Source organism: Gallus gallus, chromosome 1 (genome assembly GCF_016699485.2).
Source record: "Gallus gallus isolate bGalGal1 chromosome 1, bGalGal1.mat.broiler.GRCg7b, whole genome shotgun sequence".
In the NCBI taxonomy this organism is placed as follows: domain Eukaryota; kingdom Metazoa; phylum Chordata; class Aves; order Galliformes; family Phasianidae; genus Gallus; species Gallus gallus.
In genome coordinates, this window is record NC_052532.1 from 45437124 (window position 1) to 45452774 (window position 15651).

Below are 15651 nucleotides of genomic sequence, written 5' to 3' on the forward strand. Positions count from 1 at the left end.
GGAAAGCTATGGGTTTTTCCTCATGCACCAGCATGTATTTCAGAGGAGTTACTTTTAATCTACCATTTAATCAGCTCCTCAATAAGAAGAGGCTAACCTCTTCCATAAAAAACATGTATTTCAGGATGATCATCTTTTCACAAGATCCCATTAACCTTCCTACATTACTTTTTACATTACAAACGTCTTCACGTATTTGCACAAAACCAAGTGACCAAGGCACCTAAGCAGGACAGAGCTGCTCACGTAACAGCGGTGCAGATCCATACATTAAACAGTGGAATGCATCTTTGTTCAAAAGAATCATGAGAAGTATTTATAAAAAATTGTTGGGAAATACATCAATAGTTCTTTCAAGCCTGTTGTTATAAATAACTACCGCTCAGACACAACTGAGCTGCTTCCTCTGGCTGCTCTGACAAGGCTAACCTTGGTTTGCCCCTCAGCTAGAGATACTGCTATCTCTCAGCAGACATCCTAATGTCAGTATTTACAAGGTCACAAAGAAAGCAGCAGCCTACCCCTGCTCAGCTTTGCTAAATAAAAGAGAAAACATGTCTTCCTTCATTGATATCAGCGCTGTCACAAGTGACAGACTGTATCAAACTCCAAACACAGTGAAAACAACAGTCCCCCAGACCAGGTCTTTGCCAGGGGCAGCTCGCTGAAGGTAGACCAGAACCACTCCAGCTTAGTGGCTGTTACATGGGAAATTTATCTATCTGGTAAGGACAAGTTTCATTCCTGTTCTTCCTGTCATTTCTGTAATTTCATGTCCCATTCCGCACTTCACTGAGATCCATTTCTTGCCTGAATTACACTGTTGTTTTAGCTAGATGACCAGAATGACGCCTTACAATTTTTATCAGTTAACAGAAATGTCAAAGCGTACTGTTATGGCTCATATCCTGTCCCGCTAATGCACTGACACAGAGTATCAGTAACTCTGGAAGAAAAACAAATATAGAAAAGCAAAGCCTAACATTAACTGAAGTGAATTTTACTTCTTTTTCATTACAAAGAAATGCAGTGAGAGGACATTTCCATTCACTCAGAAGTTTTTGAAGGTGCAGCAAAGCTGAAAAGGAAAAAAAATCAGTGTTTTGTTCAATCTGATTATCAGTTCACTCTGTTGAGGACAAAGGGCCTACCAGCTGCACAGCCTTAAGCCTAAATTGTCCAAATATCAGCCACATTTATTACAGATTTTGCGATTCTATCTATTACTTTACAACAGGGAATCTTCCTTACAGGTCAGAGTGGACTGTATTACAGACTACGAATTCATGTGGTATCTGTGAATCTGATTATGTACAAGTGGGTGTCCTTTCTAACAGCTCATTAAAAAAAAAAAGAATAAATATTCAAAATCAGTTTTTAAGTGTGAACAAAAGCGATTTAGAACAAAGCCCACTTTATTTCTGGAAATCCATCTGTCAGTCTCTCTATCCTTCTGCAGTAACACAAGCCAGGAGTAACTTTTCAATATGTAAGTGTGGAACATTACAAAGCTGTAATGAGCTTAGGTAAAAAAAAAAACTTTTGAGCCCTGTTTGAAATCACATACTTTTAAAATCATTATGAATCCATGAGACTCACCTTGCTGAAAGAATGAAGGATCTCTCTACACTTTCTATGTTCAGTTCATTCTGATAAGCTTCCTGGGACGGCTTTTTAACCTTCAATCAAGAGAAAAAAAAAAAAGTTTACATTCAAACAGACATGGTACTTTCATGCTGCTTTATTTTCATTTATTGCAAAGTTTCATACGTTTACCACAGAAGGGGCAGATCTCACAGGGATGAGATTGTACAACATCCTCAGAGCCAAGGTGCAGTAAGATTACAGAGAGCCCACCATTTTATTTCACTGTGGCAACACAGGAAGACTGGAGATTACAAGGGAATGAAGTTCAGGGGCTGTCAGACACCTCCTGCTGTGCTTCAGTATTCTGAGGCCCAGCATCTTGTAAGCTTCTACTGCAACTGCAAAAAAGCACACTGCAGGACAACACACAGGCCGCTGGTGTGCTCTACGTGGGCAACTGTCTGATAGCCCCATGGGCTGAATCTCTGGTGATTCTTCTGAGATACCAAGTTTCAAACACACAAGATTTTAAAAGTTAAGGGTGTTTCTGAGCCACGACGAGACATCTGCTGGCAGAAGAGAGGCTGCAGCTCTGCATGTGAAAGCTCAGGCCTGGGAGCCAGATTCTAGCTGGACTCAGTGCTCATTTCTGACAGAACCAGAGACAAGACGGTTGATTCCTGAGGCGATGGTTTGTTGTTCTCACTGTCATGCCAGAAACTGCATCAATACATGGCACACACACGCTCCTTGCTACTGCTACAGGGGTTCAGGGCTTATCTTTGATGCTTTTCATAAAGACTCAGAATCAAAAGCCGTATCTTCTCTCCCTGTTAGCAGGTCTCTATAGACCGTGGAGTTTTGACCACCAGAATGTTGCTCAGGCAGAGGTACCTAATCTCTAGGTGCCATCAAGAAAAAGCATTCACATAGCAAAAGATAGGCAGTTTAAACAGAATATAATACAAAAAAAGAAGGAGGTGGACTACTTCTGAGTAGGCCAGCACTGGATGAAATGCAAGTAAGATGATCCTGTGACAACACAGTTATTTAGGAAAACGTAAGACAGTACTCCAACAGTACAATGCAAGAAGCTTTATGCCTGTAGAACTGCTCTGCAATACGAGCATCTTTAATCACTCTTTCCAACAATAAATATAGCTGCCTTTTGAAAACTTGAAGACCTAAGTTTAGACACATTTAGAGAAAGACTTATTTTAGCAAATAACTCACCTTCATTCCAGCCAATGACAGCATGTTGTTGAGTTTGTACATCCCTGACTGAACTGGAGTAGTATACAACAGGGCATCATTAAACTGTAAAGCAGAAGCCATACTTATTAATGACTAAAGACTGTTTAGAGACTGATAATTTCAGATGCATTTTACAGAAAGTACAAAGCACTAAATTCAGCTGTCCAAGAGGGCACCTTCTACGTCTTATTATTCCACTTAGACCCCAAGAAACATTTTCTTGCATAAATTCAGATAACAATAGGTGTCTATTTATATCCTTCCTTGTGTAAACATACATTTGGCAATGAGTAAACAGTGCACAGATGTCAAAGAACATGCTGTTAAAGAGAACAAAAATGCTTCTTGTGTACACAACTATATTGCATAACAAACTGCTTTAGAGGGATAATAGAATTAACCCTCAAAACAATGTAAAACATTCCAGAAACTAGGAAAAGGCAGAATTAAGATTACCAATTTATGATTATATAGACAAGTTTGTCCCTATGAATGTTACCAGTTTAAACGTGCTTAGTTGACGTTATACCAGACTTAGCTTCATCTGATACACCTACTGCTCAGCTGTTAGATGCTTTATTTCCTGTGTTGTTCAACACATGAGTCCGGGCTTTATTTACTAAACAGAAACACAGATTAGGAGACAGAACTGTCTCGAGAGTTTTTGCTATGAGGCTCTCTGCAACATAACCACAGGTTTCAAGTGCCTACACAACATGATCAATTAAAATCACTGCCTAATATATCAGTCCTCTGCACGCTACAAAGTCATCTCCAGAGAACACGATAGGCACTTCCGAGCTTAGAATGCAAACCTCATGACCACCTAGGAAAATATTTGTTCTGCAGTAACCGAAAGCCAGATTTCAGGCAAGACCTTGGGCCAATAAAGTCACAAACTACACACAACAACAGTTGTTTTACGGTCTAAATAGAGGAGAGAAACAAAGGATTCAACTGGAAACAGAAACTTCAGAGACACACAGAAGTTCTAAAACAAAACAACAGCAGGACAGGAAGAGAAGCCAGCACTTCACTTCCAGCTCAGTGCTCCACTTGGGAGGCAAGAGGAGGTGAGGAGGAGGGAGGGAAGGGTGCAACAGCAGCAGCTGAGCTGTAGGTTTTACAATCTGGTACAAGTGGGATGGAGTAATTGTTCCAGTGTTTCAGATAATGTCTTCCCACAAAACTCCTCAAATTTTAAACAAGCACTGTTCAGAACAGTACTTTTTATTGAGAAATTGTTTTTTATTAAAATGTTACTGTATATGCAGCAGTTAATCTCTCTATAAACTAGACTGAGCAAGTGTAACAGCAACAATTGGTCATTTTTCCCCCTCTCTGAAGTTACTACTTCTTCACATTTGTGGTGCAGCATTTCAACCCCTCAGAATTACACTGAGGTTAGGCACACAGCAGTATACACACCATCTTACCAGAAAAAACATCCGTGGCTGCATGACCTTCCGAGATAGTTTCATCAGCGTTCCTTCCTTCAGAAATATCTAGCAAATTAAAACAGGCAATTCAAAACTCAGTTTTTCAAGGCATAAGCTGTATAAACGAGCTGATACGTTCCTTCTTTCTTTTTTCTTTTCTTTCTTTCTTTTTTTTTTTTTCAGTATTACACCTGAAATGCAGTGGAAGTTTTGCAATTCATGGTTTCCCTCCTCAAAAAGGCTGTTCACCTTTAAATCTCCCTAAAAGCTGGAGGGATTGAGTGGTTGCATTGATTTTCCATGCTGCATTTGAAAACTATGACAAATTAAAGGTTAAGTTTGAGGAAAAAATACTGCCTGCAAGACCAGGCAGAGAACTGTACTCTAAAAATTGTAAGTTTTCATCAGATAAACGTCTAAGAAAGATAAATTAATTATACATATGGGGAGGTAGAATTCATTTGACTGTCAGCACCAAATAGCTCAGTGATGGATCATTTCTCTCCTCCATATGTGTCAGCTTCAGTACTGTGCTTGCATGTCACCCGTGCTACCATTTTGTTATTATCACTTGGATTTGCCATTTGGATTTGCCATATGGAGGACCTACCCTTCCTGGTTGTACAATCTCATGGTGTCCATTTAGACTGTACTGAATCTGCATGAGTTTCTGAAAGTTATCCTACAGGGAAAAAAAAGGCAAAAAAGATAAGTAATTGTCCCTGCATCCATGACTTTTTTTTTCTTTTTAATAATAGAAAAGGCTTTAATCAGCCAACTTCCTAAGTCAAAATACTTACTCCCTGCTTCATGATGTCATTGGCATGGTTTGCAACTTCTATGACAACAGCTAGAGCATCTGAAGAGTGAAGAAACAATGTGTTATATAGACCAGTTAGCACTGGTGTTATGGAAAACCCAGGAAAAAAATGTAGAATCATAGAATCATTAAGGTCGAAAAAGATCTCTCAGATCACCTAGTCCAACTGTCAACCCATCATCACCATGCCCACAGATCTTCGACCTAAAAAATATTCCCCTTCTACACTGTGGCAAGATTCAAGGACCTGACTGAACAGTCACTGCATTCAAGAGTGCCTCCCATGGATCCCGGAGGCTCTGGATCACGGTTTCACAGGTGTGCCCTATCAAATTATTGCTTCAACCAACAGCCACAACATCAATCATTTCCTATAGCTAATAAAAGCTGTTTACAAGCAAAATTAATTTTTAGTTCTTCACATGAAGGATTGCTTTAATGTCAATGACTCTACTTAGAGCAGAAACATTAACAGCACTTTAACTGAGACCATACAGAGATTAGTTGAGATTTTTCCATCTTACAAAACTGCCCCCAGTACCAGTCATGGGAGGCAATCTAGAAAAATTATCCAAATTCTTGTGATTTCTGTCTTCTGCCTTTAGTAGAAAGGTACTTAAGGTACTTCAGAAGAAAGGTACTACTTTAAGGTAGCAGTATAAAGTTCAAGTTTCTAAATTTCAGATTGGAAGAAAAAAAATCTCTGAAATAGAAGAGTTATGAAGACAAGAGAGATTTTATTAAGTACTGACATTTAATAACTAGCAACTCTGCTGAAATATGTTAAGTGTAACTGCAAAAAAGGGGTTATATAACAGGATTATGTAAGTTATTGAATAGTAACTCTGTTTATTACACAGAACCCATGTAAGGATCTTATCCAAAAACCTGTAATTGATTTATGTAGGAAAAATAAACCTCACTTAACTGAAAGCTAGCACAACTGCACTGATAAAACGTCATTTAGCACTGAGTGACAGTTAAACACTGCAAATAAACATTGCTTAAAAGTGCTCAGAGAAGCCTACCAACCCAGTTAAAACCAAAGCTTTGAGTCGTAGGTGTTTTGTTTTTTAAGATAGCACTACAGTATTAGCACTTCAGACTATATATACTTCCTTATTGATGAGTTCATATTCAGAAAGAGAGCACATTAAAAGATACAGATTTCTGAACCAAAGGGTTCAGAAGGTTATGAAGCCATATATGAAACTAAAGCAAGGTACGAATATGAACAAAAATCTCCACCTAAGTCAATTTAAGGAGAATTTTATTCAGAAGCTTCATTAAATAAAGCAATGTGAGTAGAGGAGTCCAACTGCGAAAACATACAGCACATAGCAAGCATTTGATAAAAAAAATAAGTTTAGATATAAACGTCATGATGTTAACTGAGCCTGCTGAAAAACAGCCAGTAGTCTCCTACTAGGAAATTCTGGAGCTGCTCCAGCCAAAACACTCTCTAGCTCCCCTTAGCTTGCAAGAAAATGAAGCTAAGGGAAATTTAACTAAATCCACGAAGAAAGGAATGAGTACCTAACTTGTTGTTGTTGTTGTTGTTGTTATACTTTCCTTCATCTATCAGCTATTCTGTCTATCAAAAACTTTAAATTGTACTCAACGACTTAAAAAAAAAAAAAAGAATGTTACAGAAAATTGGCTGATTATTGAAGAGAAACTTTCAACATCTCTCAGGGCTGCATACAGAGCCAAGACTCTGAAGAAATCTAAACAACAAAACAAAATAATCTATAGCATCATCAAGTCCCCAGACAAACTGCTTTTTGGAAGGGAAGAACATTCCACTTCCTACATCACTTAGCTGGAGTAACGTACTCAAACAAAGGTCATTGGGAAGAATTGTGTTGTTTTTTCCAAAAAAGCTAATCATATCCAAACCTTTGTCTTTTTTCCTCCTTTTTTTTTTTTTTTTCCTAGATTGAATTAAACAACAAAGCGAAGTCAAGAGGAACTTAATTACCACAAGGAAGATTTTATTGAGTAAGGATCAGATTTTCTTTTCTCAAACAGTTTCAAAGACTGACTATCAAACATGTCTAATACATAAAATTAATATTACCATTGTTACAACTAAGTTTCTGCTTTTATCTTCAGCATATGCAGTGAGACAAAAATACTGTGGAGTGTACCACTAGTAAAAAAACCAAGAAACACAGAAGCTGGAAAAATCACAAGAAAATGTAACATAAAACACTTCTTCTAAATTGCTGACTTTTTAAATGCTCAGTTGCTTACCACACAGTGCAAGCATCAGCTTGTTCACAAACATAAGTGCAAGACAAGCTTTTCTGACTATGAAAGAGTCATTTAAAACACTTTTGGGATTATATTTTCAACACAGTCAAAGAAGCAAATATATCTAAATGTCCTAAGAATGATAAATATTCATAAATTTTATGGCACTTTACCAAGAGACATAGCTGTAAGAAAGTGAACTTGGCTCAGCACATCCGAGGCATTCATTTAGCGCATTCCCACCAGCTACATCTGTGCAGCCCTCCTGAAGATACGGGTTTGCACCAATGCCAGCAAAGAGAACAAAATAAGCGACCGGGGCTCATGCAAATGGAATGGAAGCACTGACTAGTAGCACTCCTAGTACTGCTGAGCAGCAGAGGCACTTAGCCTAAGTGCGTGTAGAACTCAGAACTAAACAGAACACATTTCTACTTACCGGCTTAGCATTTTGCATGTGTTTAAAAAGAAACTTTATCATATTTACATAAGCTGTTGTTTCTTAAGAATAAAGAAACATTTACCTTGAGTATCCCTATAATCTGCAGACTCTTCTAAAAGGTTTTTTAAATAATCTGTATAAAGAAAAAATAACAGAGGCATTATTGTTAAAGAAATAAACAGCATCAGAAAGCATTAAAGCCCAACATTTTCCTAGCAATCTGCTTTTCAGGTACACCTATGCCACAAAGGTCTATTACTACATAACCTTTTAAATTTGTCCAGATAACAACATAAGGAAAACTAGCATTTCCACAGTTAAAGTATATGATGATATCTTGCTCAGGGAAGAGCAAAAAAGCAGTGACTTTCTCTAAAGGGAAGTGATATGTTGTGTTATTCTGGAACAAAACAAGCAGGTGGAAGACAAGTACGTGCTTGCCAACGTTTACATTTAAGATGACACAAGAAAGTTTGAAGATTATAGATAATAGTCTGAGCCTTAACTTGTCTACAGGAGCTGAGACAGAAGTAATCCAATACAACAAATCTGATTATGATCGATATTTTTCAGGTAAAAAATTAGAAGTTTATAAATTATTATTATAAATTATAAGCCAGGTCAGATGTTCACATAGGAATTTTTGGTTTTCAATTGCAAATTTAGTTCTTCAACCACGAGATGGCACTCTCAGTACACTCACTCACGACTTGGTAGCTTTTCCATCTATTTCACTCAGATAGAATTAACTCCAAATGTCTGACTATTTGAGCAAACATCCCTCCTGAGATTCCATTCCCTGGTCTTGTGTCCAGTGCACAAAAAGTTTGATATCCTGTCATAGCCAAATACGCGGCCTCAGCACAGCTCTGAACTACTTAAATCTGAAAGAAACACAACTTTCTAAGGAATTTCCAAGGGAATACAGGTGTTAGATTGATAATATCAACAAGTACTAATTCACAATTGTCTTTTAAATGAGGTACTCGCGTTCTGGCTGATTTAGAGAAAATTGATTGTATATGATTTAGATGTTCAATTCAGCTTAGCAGCTGTACACGTTCCATGTAGGAGTGAAAGAATTCAGCTCCCAGATGTTTGCCCTACCCAGATTCATCCTTTCAGTCAAGAAGGATCGAGAGCCAATTGTTCCTGCCTTCATAGGACGTCTTGCTTCATGCATGCCCCTCAGAGAGCACTCAGAATACTGTAATGGTTTCCTTATGCAAAATAAAGAAATTATGAAATGTGTTTCTGCAGTCGAAACACCACGAAGAGTGAGAAATCTTGTCAGTTAATGAAAGCTTTCAGGAAAACAAAACTACAGGAAGGAAAGTATTTGGCACCGAAGCTTTAATTTTTGGCAAAGACCTAAGGGAGGATCCACGAGAAGCATGAAGAGCAGGTTGGGATGAAGGAGCAGGGCCTTGCTGGGGGCAGCTGCGGGTGAGCTGGGGGTGGGAGCGCTGGGAGGTCTGGCTGGGCCTGGGAACACCCACAGCCTGCTGCTCCACTTCAGGTCCTGGCTGATCCTTATCAGGGAATGGCCAACGCCTGATTTTAACATGAGCCTGACAGTACCAAACTTTTCCAGCTCCATAATACTGCATCCTTCACGTGTCTCCACATTTTTTGCTGTGGTAGCTACCAGACCTTCAAGTGCAGTATTTAGGTGCACACACGTTCCACTAAAAAATAATTCACCTTGTCTCAGCTTGGGTTGTGTTTGTAAGAAATTGGCATAAGACTAAAATCAACAGGAGGTATTTTACAAGGAACTGAGAGGAGTTCACATGGTTTTTAACTTGGTTCCTGCAGGAACCCACTTCACACACACACAACAGCTGCCTTCCCCTGCCTCAGTGTCAGTAAGTAGGGCCTGAACGTTACTGCCCAGGCTGAGTGAGCACCATGCGCACCTTCCATAAAGAAGACAGGTTAAAGTTTTATTGCAGCTCAGCCTCCACCAGAGCCAGAACAAAGGACTCCAGCAGACACCTCCCAGCATAGAAGTGTGAGTCCCTACAGCTTATACAGAAACTACAGCTTCTTAAAGCTTCCAGCCACAGAGTCACTTCTCTGAGGACTGGGAACAAGAGGTCAGGTGGATATAATGCACTAATCTGCAAATGCTCCACTGGCACCTTCTAGTACATGGAAACATCCAATTTAATATTCAAAGGAACTACACTGGAAACTTAAAACCAGAGACCCAACATGGGAGCTAATTGCCTCTTGGCACATTCATGCCTTATGACACATTCCCCCAAAGAACAATACTTCACCTCATACCGTTTGTGGGGTTTTGTTTTGAACCGTATGTACGAGCACTTTAAACCATATCCACGGATAACAGAGGGAAAATTAAAGAGAGATTTTAACATAACTTAAAATTCTGTATTTAAAAAGGAAGGCAGCTCTTGCACTGCAACACGGAAATGGCCAAAAAAAACTTCCGGCTGCAAAATCCTGGAAGTGGTAAATATGTAATTTTGATCTCTTTATGCATATCTGGCAAGTGAACAGCTAAAACTCAGCTTTAGAGAAGCAATGTGACAAACTGTTTTAGTTTCTTCTGCGCACACACACTGGAAATTCTGTGCCTGCAACAACTGCCTGGAGGTACTGCCTTACACTCCGCAGAGTATTTCACAGACACAAACAGCATTGCAGTAATGATTTAGCAAAAACATTCCTAGATAAAATAAATACAGAAGCCAAATACTAAGGTGGAATGGTATCTGTGGTCTTTGCCAAACTTTTTCCCCTTTGAAATGTACTTCAGTTGTTCAGACGCTTTAGTCAGAGTCCTTCTAGACAAGATACTGGTTTCTGGTTTCTTTTCTCCTACATGAAACACATATATGTTATGGACAGCTTTCCACAACTACAGAATAAAATATGGATCATATTAATAATATTAAAACTACCCAAAGTGTCAGACCAGCAGCACCGGGGTTTCCTTCTGCTGGTTTAAATGGAAAGGAGATGATCAGCATGCCTAGGACAAATCTGATGGTATGAATGGAGTTAGTGCTTTAGTATAATATTATACTCATTATAGAGAACAGTACAAGTGATGTAACAATAAAACAGAAGTTGAGACTATGCAGGAAATTAAGTGGAAAGATTTTTTTTAAATTACAGAGCGCTGAAAGAGAAGTGGAGCACTGTAAATGGCACAGAGGTCTGACTAACACCCAAGCAAGGCGCAATCTCTGTTTCACAACTGATAGCAATCTCCCAGCTGCATGACAATGCAAGCTTCCCATTGATACAACACAGCAAAGAGGCCATCCTAGCAAAACAAATCTTATCGACACATCTCCACGAGAACAGAAAACCCATCCAAAATCCCTGGTTACCCAAATACTGCATTTCATGCAATAGAATAACTGACTTCATGTAAACAAGATGCGTGCAGCATTAATCCACACAGACCACTTCAAGGAATAAAAGAACCACACTACCAGAGAAAGGCTTTTTAATAGAAAACACACTAATTCTTGTCTGACCTCTTCCTCCTTATATTCTGAAGGCAGACCTTAAGCATGCCTTCAGAAAGGTAGGCTTAAAAATTAAAATTTATAATTTTGCTAGATACCCCAAAACACAACAAAAATCAACACACAAGTACTGGTTTATGACAAAATGCTCTTATGCCTTCTGTCCACCTGACAGCAGCCAGTAATTCACTCTTCCTTCATGCTAGGGGCCAGTAGCTATCACTTCTACTCTTGATAAAAATTATCTTCTGCTTCATTAACTACTTCTTGTCTCAAATCGTCCAATTTAATTACACTGAACTCAAAGCATTCATTCTCAAAATGGAATTGGCCTCAAGTCTGACAATTCTATTTCTGAGCTGTGAAAGAGCAGTGCTCTCAAAAGCAGATTTTCCAGTGCCCCTCAGCCTCCCATCACTAGACCTCAGCTGAGGATAATAAGAAACACCATCTCTCTCTGTACAAGCCTTGTGCTGTGAAAAAGAGGACAGAAGCTTATCATACGACAATGAAGTGCTTGCTCGTATCATGCAAGTCTTCTACTCAAACCAGATTTTCTGGAGGAGAGATTCACCTCACCTTCATTTCTTTCTGTTAAAAATACGAAGTCTCTGATTAACCTCCCCAGCAACCCACTTCATATTTGCTGCACAGAGCTCAGGGTTATGTGGCAAAGTGGAAATTTCCTTGGTTGGATGGAAAAGCTGTATAATTAAACAGAAATACGGCTGAGCTGTGCCTCTCCTTGCCTGATTTTTAAGTCCACCTGCTCCTCCTTTTGTTAGCACAAAAGCAACTACACTTCAAAGCACAGCAACAATCTTGTAGCAGCAGGTTACTAGTACAAAGCTGTCCCACCGACACAGCATCTAAATAGGAAGAAATCCCTGCTGACTCAGGCCTCTCAGCTTCATTTCCTGGATTGTTTTTTCTCCTCTACTCTAATCCACTGCCCCCTCCTCAGCCACACACAGATGCCCATTGTCTTTGTCTGGGGCTGCTGCCGCATCACTGCAACTTTTGCTCATTCTTGTTTTGCTCATCTCCAACAGCAGAGCCGAATATTTGGTATATCCTCCAAAGGCTCTGTACAGAGCTGCGGGAAGGTAACAAAGTGGAGAAGTCATCCACTGAGATATAGGAAAGTGAGAATCTCAGGGAACACAGAAGACAGCGTGAAATGGCATGAATAATTGAACACAGCAAAAATGAAGGAGATCCAAAACGAAAGCCCCCTGCCACAGCATAATTCATTTCTTAGTCTGATCTCTTTCATTCCTCCCACAGGACACGAGAAATTTATTTTTCTAAGGCAGTAACCAGCATTGCAATCCAACTCATGTAAATATCATGTGTATTTACAGATTTTTTTTAAAGCTGGGTGGCCACAGCCAGGTCAGCAGAATTGTAGACTTCCACATAACACAGGATGAGATTTTCAGGTCTCGTCTAAAACAGCTGCTCCCTGCCACAATGGCAATTAATAGTTACAAAGAACTCTCCTTCCACTTCATAGTAGTAGTGTTTCTGTGCCATTCATCACTGACATCTCTCACTTTGCTATGTATATTGACAAAGGAATTGCTCCTCTGTTCTGCCTTTTTATTGGAAACCTTTGAACTTATCCAAGGCTTCTCCACTGATTGAGGAATATATAGCAAGCCTACACAATGCCTTGAGCCATTGTCCTTTTAAATAAAGCAACTCCTCAAATGCCTTCTTGTGGTTTAATTTTATCAATTAAATGACACTAATATTTTCCCCCACGAAGTAGTTCATTTGATAAAGGCTTTTAACCCTTTTTTCCCCACCTGTAACTTCCATGAGACAATTGAAAGAAAACAGTCCAGGTTAATAACTTAGTGAATTCTCCACAACACTGGAGTTTGTATCTCCCACAGCATCACCAGTCTAAGTACTTGCTGGGGAAATGCCAACAAGCTGCTACAGAGCCAAACAAAGGGTCATACAGCATTTTATTTTGCAGTTACTACATAAACAGAGGCTATTTTTAAATAGCTCATCAAGAAGCAACAGCTTTCAAAAACAATGCCTTAAGTATTTCCAAATCCTTACGGGAGCCATCCCCCTCTTACAACAAACACATCTCAAAATACTTCACAAAGGAGGCCTGTACCACTGCGCTCCTTTTACAGAAAATGAAAGTACTGCATCAAGGAGACAACTTCCTCAAGGTCACCTAGACATGCCAGTGCCAAAGCCGAGTACAGAGCCCAGATTTGGTAGTCCTGTACCAGCTCATGCCCCTGCAACAAGTCTTGAGGGCTTAACAGTAACATTTACCAAACCCACACTTCCTACTTTTAAAGGAGAATGGTTCTCAAAGACAAGACACTTGGGAAGGAGAGAAATGGAGAAACTACTTGCAGGAAAAGCTCAGAGCTGTACAGACAAATCTTTTGGTTCCTTCTTGTTCTAGTTTTCCATGCTACCATTTTCCATGAAACAAACAAACAAACAAACAAAAATTCAAGAGGAGTTTTCCAACCCTCTAAGAAAATTACTGTCTTTTATTACCACAGAAACAAACAAACAAACAAAAAAACAAACAAACAACAACAAAAAAAACCCCCAAAACAACAATTTCATGTTTTCCAAGTACTGCTGAATGTACCATCAGGGAGCACACCACAACGCTGGGAATATTAGCATTTCCTTTCTATGTCTTGTTGCAGTCAGTATTAACAAAGAAAGCCTCTAACCCATGCTGTATTTTCAAAAAAGCATATATACAACTGATGCCAGACAAGCATGCTTAGCGGATGGATACAAGCACCTGAAAACACGTTTTCTGGAACACAAGAAGACTGGTTTCTTAAGACTGTATAAGAGCTTGACTATACCTGTCAGAAGGAGTCTGTATTGGGGAATCCTCTGAACTGGCTTGAGGAGGTAGTGCTTGAGGGCCAGACTAGCACAGCGGGGGCTCATCTGAAAGAAACAGCCAACATAAGCAACAATTCTCTGGCAGTCAAGGGCTCCAGCAAGAGCAAACTTAACTACAAAGAGTTGCCGATAATATCAGATAAGCTGATCTTAAAGGTGTGACTACTGTAACATCACATTGCACCACAAAGCAAGTATCTCCCTGTGTGGAAGATGTATGTAAAATTAATCATGAGTTAAAAGACATCAGTAAGTATTCATACGCTCTGTGAATTCAAAATAGGTTATTTTGCTTATAAAGGAGAGGAGTGAGTCTTCCCAGAAATAAAGGAAAGGGCAGTTGCAAAGACATGCTAATTTGTAATCACTGTAAATGTCCATTAGGAAGAAAGGCAGAGAAGAGAGCAATATTCATGAGGAGTTTTAATTAATCCAAACATCTAAGGACAACACACAATTAAAAGACCCGCACTTAAAAAAAAAAAAAATCATTATCTTGAGTTTGCCTTCAAAAGAACATGCATCAGAAACACTGAGTCCTGGAAAAGACTTCTTACTGTACTTGCGGACTCTACCTCCAGCTCTTCCTTTGCCTCCTTTAAGTAGCCTTTTTAATGATTTGTAAACTAACAGAGATGAGATTACTCAAGGGGAAGCTTGCATCACAGGAGGTGAATTCATAGATTGTGTGGATCATGTTCTGAGGAAGCTCACAGCTCCTTTCTGATTTAAGGGGATTATGTAAAAATCTGGCATTGCTTTTCGTGACATGAATCAGCTTTCAACTGATTGTTGCATGGGCTGGGTTTAAAAGCTTCTAGAAATACGTAGACTGTAAGAGTCACTTTTGTATGTTTCTAACTGAAATGAAATATGATCCCCATGAGTAAGCTACTACCCTGTAGTGTGGTGGAGAAATCAACCTGCTTAAAACCCAAAAAAGCAACTGGTGATTTTGCTAGTATGCCTTTGATACAGCTTGTAGCAAGTACTGAGTTTTCTGAAAATCAAGGTCCTTTGGCAGCTACCATCACTAGTTACTTCAGAAAACTGGAATGTCTTTTCACTTTCACCCTATAAAGGCCCAAGCCAAGACCCAGCAGAAAAAAAAATCAAATTAGAAGATGGTCTCTAAAGTCTTACGTAAAAATGACAACTGCTGAAAAGCTACCAAATAGGATATATCTTAAAAAAGACTTTAAAAAGTACCTCAAAGTCTTTCACTACTGAGGCAAAACCTGCGTTCTTCTTACACTGCTCATCTAACAGTGCAATATTTTTATCAAATTCCTTGATGTAAGTTGAGTACATCTTTAAGTAGGGGCCCTTTTTGACAAATATGTCAGCAATTCTTTGATGTTCAAGCCTAGAAACAAGAACAGAGCAATTAGTGCACAAAAAGGTATACATCCTAACCTTGTAGCAAGATATCAATCATTC

The 15651-nt window shown here is 39.1% G+C and overlaps 1 protein-coding gene across 1 annotated transcript in view; it reads right to left on the reverse strand.

Annotated features, from left to right (window-relative positions):
- Positions 1-15651, reverse strand: part of FGD6 (FYVE, RhoGEF and PH domain containing 6) — a 67884-nt gene that overhangs the window by 14325 nt on the left and 37908 nt on the right. Inside the window, exons 7-14 of the mRNA XM_015283990.4 lie at positions 15421-15577; positions 14169-14256; positions 7881-7931; positions 5081-5139; positions 4891-4962; positions 4278-4346; positions 2821-2904; positions 1600-1679 (exon numbers count right to left, since the gene is read on the reverse strand). Of these exons, the coding sequence (XP_015139476.2) occupies positions 1600-1679; positions 2821-2904; positions 4278-4346; positions 4891-4962; positions 5081-5139; positions 7881-7931; positions 14169-14256; positions 15421-15577 (660 nt within the window). The remainder of the gene's footprint in view (positions 1-1599; positions 1680-2820; positions 2905-4277; positions 4347-4890; positions 4963-5080; positions 5140-7880; positions 7932-14168; positions 14257-15420; positions 15578-15651) is intronic.